Source organism: Carassius gibelio, chromosome B8 (assembly GCF_023724105.1).
Source record: "Carassius gibelio isolate Cgi1373 ecotype wild population from Czech Republic chromosome B8, carGib1.2-hapl.c, whole genome shotgun sequence".
NCBI lineage: Eukaryota > Metazoa > Chordata > Actinopteri > Cypriniformes > Cyprinidae > Carassius > Carassius gibelio.
The window spans coordinates 14,573,686-14,596,352 of NC_068403.1; the positions used below are offsets into that span (position 1 = coordinate 14,573,686).

Consider the following 22,667-nt stretch of genomic DNA (forward strand, 5'->3'; position numbering starts at 1 on the left):
CTACACAACGTGGCTATAAAGGACAGCCATAACTGTTACAGTCTGTACAACAGTAGGCTACTGTCTTAAATCACATCTAATTTTAGTTTTTTTGTGGAAAGCCATATTTTCAGAAGTAAACCATTAATCAGACTGTCTAGCAATCACAACCGTTTATATTCAAATAAGAATAAATACAGCATATCTAACGTGTTCCATAAGATTGATATAAGTATATGAGAAAAATAAACGGTATGCAACGGTAAAAGTAAAAAAAAAAAAGGAATATAAAAAGGTGATATTGAAGCTGTTTTCAGGTTTATATAGTCAAAGAGAGAGAGAGAGAGCAAGACAGATATACAGAGATTCAATTTAAGGCATAAGGGGCAGGACCACCTATACCAATGCCCAGCCCCCTCACCCTCACCCTCTGAAGAAACACTAAAGCACATTTACTCGCTCTCACTCTGGCTCTCAGTGTCTATGTCCAGACTGCTGCTTCAGACCTCACCACCCCTTTCCATTCAAACCAACTTTAAGCCACACTTCTGAGCGTGTGAGCCAGCATTTCATCCACAGTCTGCTGTGCACTTTCAGGAGCCTCTTCACGAACAGTGACCAAAAGTGACCATGGTGAGGATCATACTACTGCTACTGGTCACCCTGACGGGCCCTTTCTGTACCTTTACCCAAGCAAGTAAGTAAACACACATACAGGGAGCTCTGCTTTCTTTCCAACACTCTGGCCATGCTGTCCATCTGTTTCTAGCCATATCCTTTATTCATGATTACACTAAATTATGTTTCTCTCACTCTTGCTCTCATCTGAGTTGTGTTTTGGCTTTATATGTGAGTATATAAAGGAAAAAGACGTGTTATAATGGTTATAATGTTTAATTTTTTACATGATATTTTTTTTTTCTTTACTTAGATCATTAATTCATTGTAGTATTTTAGTGATCAGCTACAATATATACAGGGTTTTCAGTGCAAGTAAATGAACGTAAAAAATCATCTTTACATGCATCTATAGATGTTTCAGTGCTTTTCTGTTCATGATGAACATTATCCATACATCTAGGCCTGTGCTGATACACTGTTTCTCTCATGTGGACCTAGTGCTGGGAAAATGATGTAACGGTGCAATGATTGTAATACCCATTTTGAGTTAGTCAGCACTGATCTACTTCTCTGTTTCTTTCAATCTGGGCAGGGTTACACGTGCATTAATGCTAGAGCCAACTCTATATTTAAGGGATGAAATCGAACATTTAGTACACACAGGCTGGTTACATCCGAGGAGGCCTGAGAGAGAGAAAAAGAGCTCTTTCTCTCGCTCTCCTCACCCCCTTCGCTTATAACCATCTTTGGCGGGGTATCAAGATTTCACCCCTCTCAGTTTGAGGGGCATGTACGTTATTTTTAAACTGCAGGGCCTTTGACTCACTGCTCAGGGTTGGTTACAGCCCTCTTAACATCCCATTAAAATGCTCAGCAAGTTTCAAACTTTGGAAAACTTCACTCCCTGCGATCAGAGAGCATCAACCTCTCCAGACTTCCTTCTGTCTCTCTCATTCTTTCTTCCTCTGCCCTTTGTCTCTCTTTCTTCCTGTTCTCCCAGTCTGTTGGTGCCACTCCCTGTTCTAAATGCGGGCCGCTTCATCAGACTGTTAAACGTTTCTGCTCAGTACTCCTTTTTTTAGGATCCAGTGTTGTTTATATGATTACTTTTGAGACATAGATTAATGTTGTTTTGTGAACTTTATACCTTTTCAGAAATCTCTTAAGTCAGCCTGGTATGTGTTGTGTGTGTTATGAATAGAGTAATGGTAAACTGGCACGTGAGAGCACATCGAGGTATTGGGTGTACTGACCGTTAATTTAGCTACGTGAACCCTAAAACTCTCTCAGGGTCTCTGACTGCTACCACAGACTTACCCCAACTTATTTACAGTGCTCCTCAAACAACTTCATATTCAACTTAAGAGTGCTAACTGAGTTTTGATACATCTAAATTAATTTGTTCCGCTTGATCTTTAGCTCAAAAAGAAAATAAATTCCAGTCCTCATTCTGAATCAAATCAACTCCTTAAAGTGCTGTCTGATAGAGATTACACTAGACTGACTTTATTGTTATGTATTTGAATTAATTCCATACAACACAATATAAATTATCTTCATAATCTAAATTCACTCTTTAACAATGTTGTTATTGATAACTTAAAATCATCCTTGGATGATTAGGATGTGTGTTAGCATTGAGATATTTGTTCCCTGGAGATTGTGCGTGTGAGAGCCTAAGTATGTGTATGTGTGCTGTTGATAAGAGTGAATTTTCACTTGCTATGTCCTTTACTGCCCACTCATAACGTGCCATGTGATGTGTGTGTATGTGTGTGTATGGGTGAAGGAGGGAATTTGTGTTTGAGATTTTCTTCACTTGTTCTTCCTGAACTAAAACATTCCAGCAGCATACTCCCTCACAAATTGTACACACACACAAACACACACACACATACACACACATACACACACACACACACACACACACACACACACACACACACACACACACATACTGAAGCAATATATTGAGATTAATCTGATAGACTGGAAGTAATTAGTTTGGGTAAAGGAAGATCAATCTTTCCTCTCTGTATTCCGGCAAAACAATTCTGCCTCCCTGTTTAACAGACACCCTACACTGGCCTCTTGTGCTCTATTTCCCTTGTTCTCTGCTCTTTTCCTCTATATTTGCCTTTCGTTTTCCTTGTCTTTGCCTTTTATGGTTTCAGTTTCGTCAGGAAACTGTTTCAGGCTTGGTCATAGATTTGATCATCTAATGGGTGGATTTTCACTGACACACACATACCTGCTCTAAATTTGTGGGTTTTGACTCATTGCAGTCTGTAGCACAATGGTTTGTCATTATATTATTTATCACTGCCAATCCACCCTACACAGGACAAGCGATTTGGTGATTGAATGGATGGACTGTTGCCAAAGTCCACGTTGTATCCACCTTATTTTTCAATCAAGTAGTAAGGTATTTCCTGTGAATGTGCGAGACTTACAATTAATTAGCCACAATAGGTAAATAAGTACCTTTTTAATCCTCCTTATTGTCCAATGCAAAAGTGCATAATAAAGTGCAGCAAACAGTAAAACCATTTGCACTAGTGTGTTTATGATTCAGTAGTACATTTAAATAATATGACAACAAATTACAGTTTGGCAATAAATTATGGTGAAATCCTTAAGGTAAAAATGGATGTGCTTTCTCTTCTTGCGATAATAATAATGTGGATATCAGTCCGTTTGTCCAGGTAAATGAACTGGTCACTATTGTCACGTCTCTCAGACACGCTTTCACATTGTTTGTCAGTTAACATAATGAGTGGCCACCACAAGCCGCTGTTCCCCAATAATGAGGGACTGACTGTACATTATGCTTTACATAACTTACAGTTACAATCGCTGGCCATGCAGCCTAACAGCTTGCTCTTTCTCCGTGCTCTGCTCCTCCCATCACATCGTGTGTATTTATGTGAGTGTGTGGTAGTGGTTGGAGGGAAAGAGAGCCATACTTAGAACTAATTGTTGGGGTCTCTAACATAATGAGCTGATTGTTAGCTGCAGTCAACAAGAACATTAATATAAACACACAAACTGACACTTACACACATACACACAGGACAATGTGATCTCTGACCACACCCCACACTTAAATATGTTTCTTAACTGGACTGTTTTGTTTGAATGTGGCACTAACAGTGACAGATTTTTCTGTCCGTCTTTCTATTGCTTTTTGACACCCACTTATAATTAAATAATTTTCTACTCTCACGTAAAAGTTCTTAACTTGTTTGAATGTTTTATTTTGGGAGGCCAGTTAATTAGGTTATATAAATATGGATTTAAAATAACAAACTGTGTGGAAACCTATTATTAAAGGGATGGTTCTTCCAAAAATGAACGTTCTGTCATTTACTCTCCTCGTGTCATTCCACACTTGTATAACTCTCTGCTCTGTGGATTACATAATGACAAATTTAGCTGGTTGTTCTTTCAGTGCAGATACATGAAGGAGACACTTCAAAAATAATTCAAAAGTACCATAAACATATCATAAAAGTACAACAAAATAAAACTGTTGTAGAAGCCATTTTTACTCAGAAATAAACAATTTAAACAATTAGAAAGAAACTGCAAGTAAGGCTATTTGTGTGATATTGCTTACATATATTAAATATATTAAAATGTGTCATATTTTTTCAGAAAAAAAAAGAGCGCCAGGATATTCTTCAGAAATTTCCTTTTAGGGTTCTACAGAAGAGAGAGAGTCATATGGGAAACTGCTCACCCTCATGAGTACATAATGACACATTTTCATTTGGGTGAAGAACTCCTTTAATTCCAAACTGCTGAGAGTGTCTGGGTCATATAATCATCAGTAAAATACACAATTTTCTCCATAAAACTATTACTAAAGATGCGAAACAGTAATTTGCTATTCATCCAGAGCTGAAGTGCAATGCATGCTGAGTTTGATATTTTAAAGTGTGTAGCTCAGCAGTTGAGGTGGTGTTATTGTAAAGGGAGTTTCCTCTCGGATCGTCAAGAGAAAGTCTCTAATGTGAAGTCCATCTGGATTAGACACAAGCACAGATCTGAGATCAGTTTTTGCTGCGTCTCTAATGGTTGCTGAGGTCATTGTGAGGGATGCAGAAATATCAACGATCAGCCCTGAGGAAACACGCCATTTTTGCTTTTTTTCTCCACTGCTTCATTTCCTTCTGTGCAGTTATTGCAGGCTCCACCCAGGAAGTGAGACAATTAGTCTGGCACTCTGGCTGAAGGTATGATGTAAAAAGGAAGTGATCTCATTACTTTGGAGCTATTGGGGGAGTGGCAGACAGTTTTTGTACGTAAATGTCTAAGTGAATGTGTAAGTGTGTGTGTTTACTAAGCTGATGGAGAAGGCCGGAATGTTCTTGCTATTAACGGCAGGTCATGAGAAAATTCTGGCTTATCCCATCCAATACAACCACTGGAGAACCAAAACACACAGCAAACAGCATCAGTGGAATTTCTCCATTTATATCCGACTCTCTCCTCTTACGTTGAAATGAACATCTAAGGGTTTCTGATTTTTATGAACCGTTTTGTTGTTTTTGTGCCAGGTACTCTGGTGGTGCTAACAAATACTGATTCAACTTCAGAACCAAATCTTGCATCAGATCCGCCTGTTTCCACAGCCAAAACAGTGGAACCAGCTCCTCAAGATGCTGTTTCAACGCCAGAGCCTGCTCCTCAGACTACAAAAGCAGCTGCCTCAACAGAAGTGCCAGCGGTTTCCACAGCAGCACCAATGATACGTTCAGATGCCCCATTAGCAATAACAACCCCAACAGATACAGCACAATCAACAGAAGCTGGACCTAAAGGGACAGCCGGCCCTGAAGCCACTGTCATTGCAAGAACAGAAGAAGCTAGGAAAACTGAAGAAACAAAATCAGAGACAGCAGATAAAGAGGAGGATGAAGGTTAGATATACAATATACTCACAAACATACAATGTAAATATTGTTAGAGTAAAGGCCTCTTCACTCCATGAACGATAAGTGTTTTAATCATTCATCATTCATCAAGAAAATTGTACAAGTTGAGGTATGGACTCTGCTATTATATTTACATTTAGAACAACCTTTAATGGTGTGAACATAACTTCAGAATGTGTGTGAGTGAGGATGAGCAGCCATTGCCATGATACCTGGTGATTTTCCTCATTCCAGGTATGGCCACAGGACAGTTGGTGGGGATCGTAATTGGTGCATTGATCCTAGGGATTATTGTCATTGCTGTGATCATCTTGGTGGTCAGAAGAATGGGCCAATACTCGTAAGTACAAGAAAATAAATAACATTTTAAGGTAAAATTAAATTTTTACAATTATTAATTAAAAAATATCATTAAGAGTTAGTTCACCCAAAAATAAAAGAAAAATTACATTATTTTCTCACCCTCAAGTCAATTCCAAATCTATATGATTTTCTTAGCATTTTCAATTTCAAATTGTAAACTTCAATTTCAAATTGTGTTTTTTTTGCCCAATGGAGTCCAATGTTGTGTTAACAATAATGTTTAACAGATGTGGCTGGCTGCTTTAGGAACGTGTTCTCTATACATGGCTGAGGTGAAATTTTGCATGCTAACGGTAAATGCTTTCTATGTTGTAGGACTGCAAAGAAACGAAAGCCTCAAAAACAAGAGAGCATCTTGATCTCTGTAACTGTCTTACTGTTTCATTGATAACCCATATGAATTAGTGTAACCCAGTTGCTCATAAAATGGTAAACATGTTAGAGCTTGACAAAACTATGTTGCTACTCTAAGCAGTGCTCTAACAGTGTCCAACCAAATGGCAAATATTGGAGAAAAACACCACTGAATCATTCAGAGATCAGAATGTTAAACAGGGAAGTGACCTCATAATGGGTATGTTTGTACATTGTACAAATGTACTGTTTAAAAAAGTGTAGCAACACAGTGGTGCTCATGCTATATTATTTGTGGTATTAACATGGTGTGACCCCCCCCCAAACAAAATAATAATAATAATTTGGTTAAATAATAATAATTAAATAAAATAACCAATTGAATTCATATGATCTAAAAAAATACTTTCTAGATTTTCTATGTTTGGATCATAGCTGAGTCAAACTTATGAATAAAACTCATAAATATAACTGAAATACCCTATTAATAGACATTGTCATGTAATCTTTGTCTATGTTTCATGAATACAAACTCATTTGTGTCTGATTCTGGTGTATTTGTGCTAAATTGCGTTTCCGCTTTCCTTATTTCCCAGCCCCTGAAAAGAAAGGCACGACAGGAAGAGAAGAAGAAGAAGAAGAAATCCGGGAAGTTCTGAACTATTGTTCTGATGTCAAAATCAATGCAAGCAGCACTCTCACCATCCATCCAGGACTGTACGGGGAGCAGGAGAGTGTCCCATCCCCTGTCCCATTAAAAAAAGATGCCCTCCCACATATACGCCATCCCAGTGCCCACAAGTCCCTTTATTTAGCATGAAAAGTCTCATTTATCCCAACACTGGGAGGCCACAGGTAGTTACAGTATCTTTTTTTAATGCATATTAGTGTAACAGGAGAATAAATGAATGTTGAATTTGTGAAGGGCCTAATAAACAAAAACAAAAAACAGCTGCCCATGCAAGCAAAAGCTTGTATGTTTTTATTCCACTGAGTGTAAAAATCATACAGAAAAAAAAATCATTTTTCTTTTCCCCATTCTACAGATGTGTCCAATAGGACTATGACGCATTATGAACAGTCTATGAACTGTCATAAGCAGATGCTGAGGACACATTCTGTTCTCAAGATGTGTAAGCGGCATTAACTAAGAAATATTCTTTTTAATTATGAGTTAAGGGGAGCAGCACACAATAAGTGCTTGAGATTTACTTGTTTGAAGTGCATTAATACTGAGTGCCTGACTGTGCTGTTCTTAACTGTCACCCATTCCAAAAGTGACATCATTTCCTCTGGAACGCATAAATTATTGTGTGTTCCAATCCGCTTAGCTCCAGCGCATAGCTGCTATTGGCATGCATCTTTAAAATCCTGATGTTCCTCAGCCTGACTACATCATTTTAACAGCATACAGACATTTTGCATGGTATATTTGAGTTGTTTGCATTTCTTTTTGTAAGTGTTGGGGTTTGCGTTTCTTTCTCGATAGCATTGCTATCCTGGGCTTTGCTTTACGAGATCAGTATTAGGTGCACTGAATTATGAAGAATAAATTTATATTGACAAGACACTGCAGTTGTTTGCAACGATATTTTGTGGTTTTGGCTTGCCAGATTCCTCTTTATTTTCTGTTATTCCATCATCTCATTTTGCCATTTGATGTCAGAATACAGTTTGTCTTTGTGTATTGTTTTTTTTTTTCTTTCTTATTGTTCAATCAGTTTCAATAAAAATGTTCAAAAGTATGTTGGGCTGCCATATTGTGTTGTTGTGGATCCCAGATAACATTGTCTCTTTATTCTCTGTTTACTTTTCAGCCCCTTTTACTTAGCATTCCAGCTATTCACACACATTTACGCCCATGGTCTCTTTCTCACACAAACACACACCCACACATTCCCTTTCTCTGTCTCTCTAATCCCTTAGGTTATAAAGACTGTAAAAGACAAGGGAGAGAGAGGAAGAGATATGCAGAGTCAATGAATTAAGGCATCTTTGTAAATATGACTATGTACTTAAGTGACCTCTTTGGATAAGTAGAGTAAATAACATGAGAGTACCAGACAACTGCCCCCAAAACGTATTTGAACATTAACTTTCATTTGGAAGTGGTATTCATTTTTCAAGTATTTCAAGTACACCTATTGTACTATAGTTTGCTTATTTTTGTCCTCAGATAGTTCTCCAATATGATCATTTAAAAATCTAAATTATATATATATTTTTATAAATATTTAATTCTCTCCTTATTAATCAGAAAGCCCTCTAACCAAATTATGACAGCCACTTCTGTGTGTGTGTTTGAGTGGGTGAGCATATATGTATGAGGCTGAATGTGGTTTTAGGCAGTAGCCCAGCTACTCTCTCTCTTTAGCTATGAACAATGGACTCTTTTAGTGGGAGACTCACTCTGACGTCCTGCTCACAGTCTGATCTCTGTAACCGTTTGTTTGTGATCCAATGATTTCTACATTCCTAATGAGAAGGGCACTTCCTGACTAGTAAAAGTCTGCATGTACACTCACATGAACACATAGAAAAAGCGAGAAGCACAAAAAAAAAAAAAAAACACACAAAACTATGTCTGGATATGCACACACGATGAAATACAAATATATACATGCCTGCAGAAAATCCTACAAAGTCTTGCTAACACAGACACACACACACACATAAACATGTATGCTAAACTTAAAAAAAATGACCTAAAGTGACCCATGTCCTATGTGTGTCACAGAAGAATGTGAGTGTTCAAGGGAGGACAGCTAATACAGCAACCTCATGTTTACTTCAGAGCCTGGATACACACATATAAGCAGAGTCTCTCAGTGCGTCTGGTCACTCCCCAGGTCTCGAGAAACACTCACTCTCAGTCTCGTCCACTCACTGTGATATATTTGTAGGGAGTACAGTACCAGTAAGAGACTGGACTCATCTCTATAGCTTCACAAAAGAATCAAATTCACTTACTGCTGTAAAGCAGCTCTATAGCAAGTCAATAGTGAGTGTTATTCTACAGCTCAAGTCAGTTCACCATTGATTAAGTTCAGTTGCATAACTATGTAAAATTCGTCAGTTACTGTATATACAGTGTATATATTTATGCATGTACAATATGTGCGAGAGCCACTTTGAAAAACAAAAGACACACAAGAGTAGTGTTTTACATTTCTCACATCTGTGTGTAGTTTGTGTACGTGGCTAATTATTTGATGTTTTTGTGTAGAGTTACTATGCAAAAAAATGTTTTCAAAGAAGTTGCTTTTGCAAGACGTGTGTGACGTTTTGCATGTGAGAAATGTTAAAAAACTGTGTGTAAGCATTGTGAAAAAAAGAATATTTATTGAGTTACAAACTTGAGTCAAAAACACGAGAAATGCTTTATGTCATTTTTGAACTATCCCCGTTGGCATAATGAAATGAGAAAAGATTGTTATAGTCAACCGATTGAATTATCAGAGCCAACAATCTCTGTGTAAAAATAACATGATGCTGCTCACTTTATAAAGTCACCCCCCCCCCCCATAAAATAATGGATTACCCAGTAAATATAAATCTTTAATATTTTTTTATTTTGCAATTTAATATTTTGCCTTCATCATTATTCAAAAAACACAAACAAATCCCCCCAAAAATTATAATCAAACACTTGTAAATGTTAGAAATTAATAAAGGGTTCTACATTCATGTGTTTGTGTATGTGTGTGTGTGTGTGTGTGTGTGTGTGTGTGTGTGTGTGTTAAATGCCATCTAAAAGTACAGTACATGAGAAGCTGATGTCAGGAACTAGGCTGACATTTGAATTTATTGGACAGCTGAATGCTGGGTGTGTATGGATGTGTTAGCATGTTTGTGTGTGTGTTGGGTGGGTGTCAGAATGGAGGCTGTTTAGCTCACGTCTGGTGTTCTGTGATATGTAAGTCTCTCTCCCTCTCTTTTGTTAAGCAGTTCTTTGTGCCATGTGGACGGAACCTGCATTGTGTGTGTGTGTGTGTGTGTGTGACACTAATGGCAGCTCAGAAGTGCCCATTGTTTAATGCGTCTGTGTATGTGTGTGTGTGCCAATGGTCAGTAGTTGACACAAACATTTTATCTACAGCATAAATAAGTGTCCTGTAATTTGTTCTGCATTCATGTTTGTATTTTCAGCACATGAATGAAAAATAGTTTAAAAAAAATATATAATGGGCAATTACATTTTTGCTCTTGTTCGAGACCCTTCAGCCATCTATGCATGCACAAAACCCCATGAATCTCACAAAAATGTGTATGCTGTGAGTCTTTGCAAACAAATCAATAAAAAGTTAATTCATCTAATGGAGAACCCTTCATTTATGTAAAGTGTATTTATATATACTGTATTAAATATCATATTATAAGTCATGGCAAGTCATCCTCTTGTTTTTCTGGAGATAATTTACAAAATAATCCAGGATGACTAGTTTTGTATGAAAATAAAATGAACAGTTGGAAATAGTTATTTTTCAATTCCCTCTGGTGCCACAATGATCTTACAATCTCTGTTCAGATCTAGGATGCAGTCATTATCTTGTAAATTAATCAGCGCTGTGTTTTTCTGCACACAAGATTTCTCACAGCTTTACTTCTATGGTGGAAATCAATGGACATGCAGATGGAGACTGGCTGAAATACTGTTTCACAGATTCAAGAATTATCTCACTTTATCCCACACATTTTTGAGTATCAAATAAAGAAATAAAGAAATGAATATAGTGAGTAATGAAGCAACCTCAAAAGTGAGTTAACAGATTATATAAAAGGACTGATGACTAATTGAGGTTTCATGAGAAAATTGTGGGATTTTGAGTAATTGCTACACTCTCAGAATGTATTTTTACAAAAGCTGACACTGGGGTGATACCTTTTCAAAAGGTACACTTTAGTACACTAATATGTACACTTTAGGTACTGATATGTACTTTTATGGTACAAATATGGACTCTTTAGGTACAAAGGTGTGCCTTTTAAAAGGGACTGCCCCAGTGACCACTTTTGTACTTTTTTCTGAGAGTGTAGTGCTCATAGGTAATAGTGAGAAAATGGTGAACACTCAGTTCTCAGATTCTCACTCTTATGAAATAGTTTTGAGCATTTACCTTTTATTTGATTGATCTTTAAAGAAATGTATTTCCACTGGGTTGCGTGTGTGAGAGAAACACAGAGAGAGACCGAAGCAATTTGTAGATTGTTTTAGAATGAGATTATTCATACGGTTTAAATTTTCATACCCCGAGCTTATACATAAAAAAAAACTCTATATGAAGAACTAAAATCTTCTGCACTTTCCTTAGGAATTACCATTTTCTCAAGAGCAATGAAATTAAATGAAAGTGAAAGGGGGCAGACTTTTAACTCACAGCCATATAATCTACTGATCAGGGGCGTTGAGGTCACACATGATCTCACTCATTAACATACGGGAGAATACGCAGGGTACACGCTGTTCTAACACAGAAACACATTCTAACGTAAAAGAATGTACAGTACGATAGTGAGAGTGTGAGGGCGGAAGGCAAATGATGGAATAAGAGTGGGACAACCCGCAGATGAAGGATGAGTAGGTGAAGATTAATGCAGAGTAATGTGTCAGTTCTATAATGGGTGATTGTTGAATAGTACAAAAGCTCGCTGACCACAGATACCAAAAGCAGGTCTATAAATTCCACAGATGGCCTGTATGCTTGAATAAGACCTGTGATTTTACACTACACACTGGACACTGATGTTTCCCGCTCCTCTTTAGACAAAAATGTGACCCAGGGTCCTACTTGTTGACAGAAACATGCATAAACATACACCAACACACATATCAGATCTCAGTTTGAGGAATAATCCATTGGCTTCTATTATATGTTTCCTAATACCCTCTCAAACATATTGTAGTGAGCATATCCAAGCTATGGAGCTCTCGATTAATGCATCACTTTTTCAGCACAGAATCTCAAATCAGTACAAATTGGGACACAGCGGCCTCTCGTGGTCACTTGTATTAACTACAAGAAAGTGAGTTTTGTCACTGGACAGACTGCTGCATCGTATTATTGCTGATATTTACCATTACGCCATTGAATTAAAGTGTTGTTATTTCTCAGAATGTCTATACATTAACATGAACACACACATACTGTTAATAAAACTCTGTGCCCCTTTCCTTTGCTCCTCTTTGAAAAAAATATTTATATAGCGTAAAACTTTACATTTAAATTAGGAATCGAGATTGTAAGAGATCAGCTAGCAGGGAACATTTCTAGAACTTTGACTGACGTCCTGGGTGCGTTTCCTAAAAGCATCGTTAGCTAGCAATGGAGAAACGCACCCCTGGTTGTGAACAAACATTCTTCCAGTAACTTCCAGTGTTATCTGGTCTTTAATAATGTTCTAAAAAAAATAGACTAGTGTTTCAGAGAACGTTCAAGAGTAAAAATCCCTCATTGTTTGCAAAATGATTAACATTTCTGCAGTGATCTATTGCCTACTCTCGACAATGAGGCTATCATTTGACACATTGGATGATGAAAACATCGTAGGTGTTGTAGCCTAAAGTTTGGAATACATTTGCATAAATGAAGTCATGTTTACTGTTTATATAAAAGAATAATGAAACAATATAAATTTATATACAAACAAGCAAACTGGCTATATTAAATGTTAAATTATAGCCTATTAATTATATGCTTAAAATAGTGGTCACCAACTCTAAGCCCAGGATCCCTGACCTCGGCCTTTATAAAGGACAAGACCTACATATTGAAGAACTGATAGGAATAGACATCCCAGTTTGTACTTCCAATTTAAGGCTTTTTATTTGGTATTTTAATTACTTGTTATATGTTAATTACTTATTATATGTATATTATATTAATGATATATATATATATATATATATATATATATATATATATATATATATATATATATATATATATATATATATATATATATATATATATATATATATATATATATATATATATATATATGTCAGAATGGTCTGACCCTTTTTTTTTGGCAACATAACACACAGATGAAACAAAAGCAACATCTTTGAATGGGACGCAAATTCACTCTCTGACAGCAGGTGGCGCTTAAGAACCAGCTGCGATATAGTGTTACCTTGGTTACCGCTGTAAACAAAGCAGAGCTGCTCTTTATACTGAGATAAGAGAAGAAAATGCCATTATCGCATCAAAACTTTTCTCAATGCAGTCCCTCATTTTCGTCCTATATTTCGAGCACAGTGAACAGTGTGCTTGTTCTCTGTCTTTTACAGTATTTTATATTCTTTGCGCTTGTCTTCAGCGTCTCTTACATCTGTTGATGTCGTGTGCAATGTATTTTTCTTTGTCACTGCCCCAGTAGCTCCCGAAAATAACAGAAAAATAATAATAATAAAGTAATGCAATGTAATGCATTTTTTTCAATCAAATGGTTGGTGACAACTGGCTTAAAACATTAATAATATTTATTAATGACAATCTATTCAATACCTGTATAATATGGATGAGTTTGTTGTTTCACTTTTAAGGAATATGACTAATATAAACACTATTTTTTCACGTTTTCATGCATTCACATTTATAAGTGAAAATTTTAACAAAATAGGTTACCTTATCACAACAGTATTCCAAACAAAATATTGTTTCTAGATCTCTAGTCAATAAAACATTCTCCCTGAAAATATTTAAGTGCATGCAGTTAAAGCAAAATGGTAATTTGTTGTCCTTGTGCTTCACGTGTAATATTTCATGTAACTATACAGGTGCATGATATCTCGCACATGCGCCTTGTCATCAGTGCAGTCTGCAGTAGCGAGCGTCCTGCGCGTGCCCACCAGACTCAAGCAGCGAGGCGTCACAACAAAGCTGGTAAGCAATACACAGGTATAGCCAATTTAATGCAGAGACCAAAGGGCATACCTAATCAAAATCATGTGGCGTGAAATGGCTCGCCGAAGCTTCGCGATGTCAGTCTTGTTTATGTTGTCTGAGAGTCAGCACTGAGAATAACCATGTGTGCATTTTTATTATTTTGGTGCATGCAATAACGCCGTAAAAACCCCAGCGATATACAGGCGCACTAACTAAATGGATGTCGAAGCACTTTAGCATGAAGCGTGTGTCTCTGCCTGTGACCTTCTCGTCTGCGCTTAGCGACAGTGCCAAACGGGGTTTGTTTTATTTAAAGAGCTGTCAGACACCCGCAACATGTGCGCCCTGACTGTACACTAGACAAGTTTGCGCGATTATATCCATTTTAAGCAGTTTAATCTATTCGACGATAACATGTACTTATGTTGCATAAGTGCGTAATTATTTGCGCACATGCATAAATCTAAAAAGGCCTGACATTATAAACAGCCGCTGCATGGTAAATCGATTCCCCGCATATGTACAGCGGGAATGCGGCAGTTATGGCTGCATTACGTTATTTCTTGAGCATCGCAGACAACGACTCTGCCTGGTTCTGTTGCTATTATGTTGATAAATTGTCAGTTTACAGCATTAGGACGCCCTGTGACCCTAAGAGGCGTCTGTAAAATGAGATTATTTATTATTATTAGCTTAGGTAAGTTTATCTGACCCCACCCACACCTCCACAGTGTTACAGGTGGACTGCACATGAACCGCAGGAGCTCACTTTCTTTTGTTCTTAATCTTCAAATGTTTATTCCAGTGTGGTTGTGACACCACTTAAAAACATGGATGTTTTAAATGTCATTTTTGATCCAGTAACATGATCACAAATCAAATCATAAATCGAGACATCTATTGTAAACTCATGATGACAGTGGACATTTAGTAATTTCCCCTAGCTAATTTTAATTTGGTTAAACTCAACCATTTTACAACGATCATCAGTTTTCCAAATGTAAGTGTAGCCTACCAAATTAGTAATTTAAATGAGTTTCTTTTGTATGAATATCTTTGCATTATTGATCATTTTATGTTGAAGGTTATGTTGAAGGGCAGAGTTTTCTTGGGAGATGTATTTTTTTTATTATATATATCTATATACACTGTATATAATATAACTGAACCTTATTTATTTTAACCTTATTAACGTAACCTTATATTAATTAACCTTTGTTTACTCATTTTCAGACATGAAAAGAAGTAATTTGATTACATTTATGTGTTTGTCCTGGCTTAGTTTAAAGGTCAGATGAGAGTGACATTGCAGCATGCCATGAATCACCAACTGCACTCTGTCACCCATTTAGTTAATTATCTTGAACACAAACATAAATTTTAATATTAATAGAGATTTCACTTATGCTTTGTTATTTTTATGCTTTGCTATTTTAAGTTATTGTTGTCTTTGAGTGCATAATTACGTCATAGAAACTGTCAAGAAATATTATTACTGTATTTATTTCCCCTCAGCAAACAAGGGGCCTCCTTTACATACCCCAGAAGAAACATTAAAGAGAGCAGTTAAGTGATGTGGAGATCAAATGAAAGTAAATAAAAAAATTCTTAATTTTTTTAATTTGGAAATTGATTTCACATATGTTGGACAATATTGCACACATAGTAGATATATTACAACACTTATTTGTTATTTCAGCAAATAAAAATTCTTCATTGTGACACAGACATGTTCATATGTTTCAGTTATGGAAGAGGAGAGGCCTAGTATGCCATCAGAGGTTATTCTCCAGCACCCTGAGGTTCAAGATGCCCACGCTGATGATACTGCACTTCACAGCATCTCGGAGCCAGATGAGGAAGAGATAGAAAAGGGGATAGAAGGAGGAATAGGTGTGAAGATGGACAGCAAAGACAAACAGAACGGAAGACAGACTGTGTCCCAAAATCTAGCTAATCAAACCTGTCAGACAAGTGCAACTGAGTTGCCTTTAAATGACACTAAGACTGACCTTGAACCTGGTAGTAAACCCCAGCGTAAATTACCCTGCCCTCGCTGTGAGAGAAGGTTTGCGACTAGTCAAGGCCTGCAGCGTCACATACAAACACATGCCCTTTCAACCTGCCACACACAGCGTTTTAAATGCAGTCGCTGCAGAAGGAGTTTCAGTACATTGTTTAGTCATCGGAGGCATGAGAAAAGACATGAAAATAGAAACAGGAAGACGGTTGATCTCACAGATAACCCTTGCACTGCAAGTCAGAATGTGCATGGCAGTGCTGAACCTCTGAAAACAGCATCACAGAACCCAGAGCCAAACAAGTGCATTAATGCAGCTGATGGTGAACAAAAGGATGATAAAAACAGTGATGCCAAAGCCGCACATGTCTGCAAGTACTGCAAAAAAGCATTTAGGACTCATACTAGTTTAAGGAGACATCAGCGCAGGATCCATGAGCGCCATCTTCTTCCTAGAGCAGTTTATAAAAAGGTCAGTATTATTCAAGAACCTGAAGGACAGCCGCTTGTTGAGATGGCACAAGACAACCATACTGCTACCTCACAGTGTGTAGAAGACATTGATCAGGAAAGGGAGTACATGGTTGACATCTCCAGTAACATTTCAGAGAATCTCAGCTTTTACATAGATGGGAAAATTGTCTCCACAAGTGCTGTAGGTAACTGTGAGGTGATTGAGATGAACTCTGGTGGCTCTGCTGTGATCGGATTAAATGCTGTTCTAATCAGTCCAGCTCAGATTTCACAAGCTCTTAAATTAGAAACCATTACCAGTAGTTTTACCTCTGACTTGTCTGGGCAGTCTTCAACCAGACGCAGGACATCTACACCACCTTTACTCCCACAAATAAAAACAGAATTAGAGTCTGAATCCATCTTGAGTACCTCCTCATCTTCCTTGTCATGCTTGACACTGTCCTCTACGTCTGGAACTCCGCTGGTCACTGCTCATTTACCTCAGTGCATTGAGACAGTTGCCTTTAATGAGGAAAAAACTGTCCATCTGTCTCCCAAACTCAAGCAGATCCTTCAGAATCAGGATGGCAGTAAACTGGCATTTGCATTGATTGCTGATGGCCAAAAACTGGGTCCTCCCTTATCCCTGACTGTTTTACCTGCAACAACAACTAGATATAAGAGAAGGACAACCTCCCCTCCGAGCTCACCACAGAAAACCCTTGATGTGAATATAGAAAAGCAAGATCAAGATTCTACAGAAGCAAAGAAGTCAAAGTTGGAGAGCCACAGGTTGGGCAATGAAGAACCTGAGCCTTTGAATTCACCCATAGATAGCTCTGATGGAGCTCCAATGCAGCAACAGGTATTGCCATTGGACTGCTCTGTATCAAGAACAGGCGGAAACTCTTGCAATCAACAGCCACTGGACCTCTCAAATTCTGTGGTTAATCGAGAGAACAGCGAGGCTTTAGCAGAGTCCATCCTGGACTTAAGTATTAGTGGAAAGAGTTCAGACTGTGACTCAGCTGGAGTCTATCTCACTCAGCCTGCTTTAAGGAAGAGTAAACCTAACTCTAGTATGCTTCAGAAGGTGCTAATGAATGAGTATGGTGGGGTAGATGTTCCTTCCGTTGAAGCTCCAGCTGCTGAAGGTGTCCTCAGTGTCCCTGACATAGCAAATCTTGCAGTTGTGGCAGTGTCTGATGCAGGTCCACCAAAACCTGAAAAGTTTTTGTTTGAGTTGGCTCTTCCTCCTGCTTCAATCAATCCAACCCCTTCACTGCTCGCTCCAGTCAGTATCCATCCAGTTACTCCAGTCCCACCACCTCAGTGTTCACCTTCTTCATCTCCAACCTTTGTGTCCTTTCTATCAACTCCCACAGTGGAACCCAGTCAGGACATTCAAACTCTTCATTCAGCCTTTGTGGTATCTGACAATGTAGCTACCACAGGGTCTGTAGAAGACTGCGCGGATAATTCTGTACATCTTTCACAGGGTGATATGAAAGTGACAATCCCTGGCTGGGGTTCCTCTGCTCCTGAAGGTCTGGAAACCCTTATACCTGCAGTCCCTTCACTGAGTTTACAAAGCCCTCACTGGGTTGCTGATCCTGCTGTATGTGAACTAGCTCAAAGAACATTGGTTGTAGACTCTGTATTAGCTTCTGATGCACAGATATTTTCTTCATCTCTGCCTGGGAACCAGTCCAACGTCACGTCCTTGGCTTTTCCTCCAAACACTGTTGTTATTGAGTATACAGTTGCAGTGCAATCAACAGAAAATATTCTTCCAGCTCTCCAACATAATTCCCTTCCATGTCTCTCAGATATAATTCCTGTCAATGCATTAGACCAAGAACCTCATGTCTCATCTGAGCCACAACCTCTCAGTCCTGACACCACCCTATTACCTGAAACCTCCACACAGTCAGCCCCAACAGAGCAGTCAACAAGCACTACAGATAGTAAACTGACCCACACTGATTCCACCGGTGCTGTTGAAGCAAAGAGCAATGAGAATGGACAGGAAAATTTACAGTTCTGTGATTGTTCTAAGCAGGAAAACAAAGTTGAAGAAGAGTTACCTCCCTTGCATCCTTTTTGCAAGAACTTCATGTGCAATGTTTGTGAACAGCCCTTCCAGTCCATGAAGATTCTTAGTCAACATGTTGGTGAGCACTCAGAAGAGTGGCCCTATAAATGTGAATTTTGTGTGCAGTTGTTCGAGAGTGACACAGGTTTGCTGGAGCACCGTTCCAGTTATCATGGCATTGGTAAAATTTATGTTTGTAAAGCATGTTCTAAGGAATTTGCTTTTCTCTGCAACTTGGAACAGCATCAGCGAGATCTCCATCCTGGTCAAGAGAGCTCACACACCGAAGCAGTACATGGTAAGTTAAGGCCTGAAAACCATAACAATCCCAAAACCGACATGGCTGACCCAGGCCTTCCAGTCACAGAAATTAAGCAAGAACCTGACAACACAGCCTTAAAGGTCGACAATGATTCCCTGGACAACACTTCTGAGGAACTGTTCACAACAATTAAAATCTTGGCATCTGGAGGGGTCAAAACAAAAGGTCCAGATGTACGATTAGGAATTAACCAACATTACCCAAGTTTCAAACCGCCTCCTTTTCCATACCACAATCGGACACCATCTGAAACTACGGCAGCATCGGCCACTAACTTCACCACCCATAACATCCCTCAGACCTTCAGCACAGCCATTCGTTGCACCAAATGTGGTAAGAGCTTTGACAACATGCCTGAACTGCACAAGCACATCTTAGCCTGTGCTAATGCAAGTGACAAGAAGCGATACACTCCTAAAAAGAACCCTATACCACTTAAGCGGTTTGCAAAAGCGCAAAATGGGGTGTTATCACCTGCACGGATTGTTAATGGTAAGCAAAATTTCTCGCAAAAGGTCAGCCAACCAAGAAAACTGAACTTTCATGAATCGCCAGTTAGGATAAAAATGAGTATTCTGAATAAGAAGAAATCTCAGCTGGTGCAAAGGGGCAGACCTGCTGGGGGAAGAAAGGCCTTTGCTCAGGATGACCTGGGCGTTTTTGCATGTCCTCATTGTAGGAGAGAGTTTACATACAATGCTAGTTTAAAGAAACACGTAGCTTTTAGCTGTCCCATGAGACCGGCCAGTAGAAACTCCAAAAAAAGAACACTCAGCATTGTTTCAGCACAGGAGAACAACGGGAGCCTTCGCAGACAAATTGCAAACATGAGCGCAAAGCCACAAGTGTCAGACCATGAGCCAAAAACAATAACAAAGAATCAGATCATTAAGCAAAATGCAGCAGTTGATACCACTCAGGATTTTAGGCTTAAAAGATCTACCATACTGTCAACATCTGTGGTTCAGTCTAGTAAAAAGGGCAAACCTATGGAGCTAAAGAGTGGCTTTATGCCACAGCTGGCTTCAAAGCAGATAGTCATCTCATCTGTCGCTCAGGTTAACTCTCAGGAGCCCGGTGTTCGTGTAAATGTTTTAAGTAGAAAAATGGAGCAGAGAGTGGGTGACATGAAGATACAGCCCAGAAGAGAAGAGCGTTTGTCTCTGAGGTTGAGAAAGAGAGTAGGGCCTATTACCCGCAGTGTGCAGCAGGCCAGCACCACAACAACAGTCCTGAAACAGCCAGACAGTCACAACATCATCATGCACCCTGTTGTTCTCCAAGTCAAGAAATGAGACTTGTGAAATAATAATAATAATTAAAAAATATATATTATCGATGTCAATTATCTGTTTTCTTAAAATGCCTCCTTAATGCAACATTTATTTGTAAATATGAGCCATCTAAATATTGGACACTATTTAAACTTAAAATGATGGCTTTTTAATTTATTGTTTCAAAACACAGCAGGCTATAATTTAGAACTTCTAAGCATTATGAAATCCCATTACTGTCCACATAATAATACATCAACATATTAACTTCTCATTTGTAAATACATTTGCTGTCTGAAAAAATTGTAACGTACAAATACAGGTGGCGATATTCCTGGATACCTGTGCTTTAACACACCTGTGTGTGGTTTTCAAATGACCTTGATGAGCTGGTTTAGGTGTGTTAAATTAAACCCTGAACTCATGCACTTTTATGCTGCAGTTCGTATTTACCTAGTTTTGAATGCATTGCAATACAATGAATCCATTACTACTTATTATTTATTAATGTAAGTATTCTATGTTTAAAAGAAGGTGTGTTCAGTGGGCTTCACTGGAGCACATATATTATCGTAATGGCTACTCACTTCTATTTTTGTAGACTGTGTTAGTTGTGTTTTATTGAATAGATGCAGTCTAAACTCTTCATGCATGCCAGAGATTTCATGTTGAGTGATAGTGTGAGTGTTTATATATCAGACTCTGTACTGTAACAAATGCAGCAGCAGCAGAAAAAGAAGGGTCAGATCATACTGCATACTTGACAACATCTGCACCTTAAGGATTAGGAGAAAATTATATTGTGCTCACAATAATATGTATGAATATACACTACTCAAATTTTGGGATCAGTAAGACTTGTAATTTTTTTTAAAGAAGTCTCTTATGCTCATCAAGGCTGAATTTATTTGATAAAAAATACAATAAAAAAACTGTAATCTTGAAAGTTTGTATTAAAATATAAAATAATTATTTCTATTTTAATATCCTTTAGATATCATTTATTTCTGTGATGCAAAGCTGAATTTCCAGTAGCCATTACTTCAGTATAAAGTGTCACATGATCCTTAAGAACTCCTTCAACTGTAATATGCTTATTTATTATTGGAATTATCAATGTTGACAACAGTTGTGCTGACAAATATATATATATATATATATATATATATATATATATATATATATATATATATATATATATATATATATATATATATATATATATATATATATATATATATATATTATTATTATTATTATTATTATTATTATTATTATTTTTTTTTTTTTTTTTTTTTTGGAAAGTGCGTTACTTTTTTCAGGATTCTTTGATGAATAAAATGTTATAAAGAACAGCATTTATTCAAAATATAAATCTAAATCTTTTGCTATCAATTTAACACATCCTTGCTGAATAAAGGTTAATTTTTTTCAGAAAAAGAAAGAATACAAATTTACTGACCCCAAAGTTTTGAACGGTAGTGTATATTGTTAGAAAAGATTTTTATTTTAAATAAATGCTCTTCTTTTTAACTTTTTATTTATCAAACAATCCTGAAAGAAAGCATCACAGGTTCCAAAAAAATATTAAGCTGCAGTTTCCAACAAATATTAGAATGATTTCTGAAGGATCATGTGACACTGAAGACTGGAGTAATCATGCTAAAAATTCAGCTTTGCATCACAGGAATAAATTAGATTTTAATATATATTACAATAGAAAAACATTATTTTACATAGTAATAATATTTCACAATATTACATTTTTCCCTGAATGCAGTTTTGATGAGCATAAGAAACTCCTTTAAAAAACATTAAAAAATCGTTCTGATCCCAAACTTTTGAATAGTAGTGTAGGTCAAAAGTCTCTGTATTTACTTTTTTGTGCTATCCTCATTGAGGGCAACAGGCCGGCATATAGCTGTTGGTCTACGAGAATCCCGGCTCGAGGACTTTTCCAGATCCTGCACCCCCCCCCCCCCCTGCTTCCTGCTACTTCTGCACTATCCTAAACTAATAAAGAAAATTAATGAAAAAAAAGAAAGCATTTTTCCATTAGATTTGGAAATGTGCCCCTGAAGACAGTTGTTAAATTTGCACAAATTTGTGTCCTGCTGAGTGAAGATTCTGATGGTAAACATGGTATTATACTAAACAAAAGGCCTGGAAGGGCCAATGATATGTAAATCATTATGAAGAATAGATGCAAAGTTACAGAATAATATTTATTTTAATTAGAAGACTTGTTTTTAAATTAGGTCAACTGTAATGTTTTATAACAAGGGTCAAAAGTTAATTAAAGCTCAAATGAACCCCGAATTGTTTACACAATGATTGATTATTGTGAGCGAAAA

General features: G+C 37.5%; 2 protein-coding genes across 4 annotated transcripts; both read left to right on the forward strand.

The window, feature by feature from the left end:
- The first annotated feature begins 433 nt into the window (after positions 1-433).
- Positions 434-8,002, forward strand: LOC127964048 (uncharacterized). Of its 2 annotated transcripts, XM_052564194.1 has the most exons (5): positions 445-676; positions 5,163-5,525; positions 5,775-5,880; positions 6,219-6,267; positions 6,854-8,002. In XM_052564194.1, exons 1-5 carry the CDS (start codon positions 610-612, stop codon positions 6,914-6,916), a joined length of 648 nt encoding a protein of 215 aa, XP_052420154.1. In that variant the 5' UTR covers positions 445-609; the 3' UTR covers positions 6,917-8,002. The 2 variants fall into 2 exon arrangements, with proteins under 2 accessions (XP_052420155.1, XP_052420154.1); XM_052564195.1 differs by lacking the exon at positions 6,219-6,267 and having other exon boundaries at positions 434-676.
- Positions 8,003-14,040: 6,038 nt separating this feature from the next.
- Positions 14,041-20,384, forward strand: LOC127964044 (PR domain zinc finger protein 2-like). 2 transcript variants are annotated; one of them, XM_052564186.1, is made up of 3 exons: positions 14,056-14,143; positions 15,662-15,738; positions 15,893-20,384. In XM_052564186.1, the coding sequence occupies exons 2-3, from the start codon at positions 15,720-15,722 to the stop codon at positions 20,332-20,334; spliced, it is 4,461 nt and encodes a 1,486-aa protein (XP_052420146.1). In that variant the 5' UTR covers positions 14,056-14,143; positions 15,662-15,719; the 3' UTR covers positions 20,335-20,384. The 2 variants fall into 2 exon arrangements, with proteins under 2 accessions (XP_052420145.1, XP_052420146.1); XM_052564185.1 differs by lacking the exon at positions 15,662-15,738 and having other exon boundaries at positions 14,041-14,143.
- Positions 20,385-22,667: the final 2,283 nt, after the last annotated feature.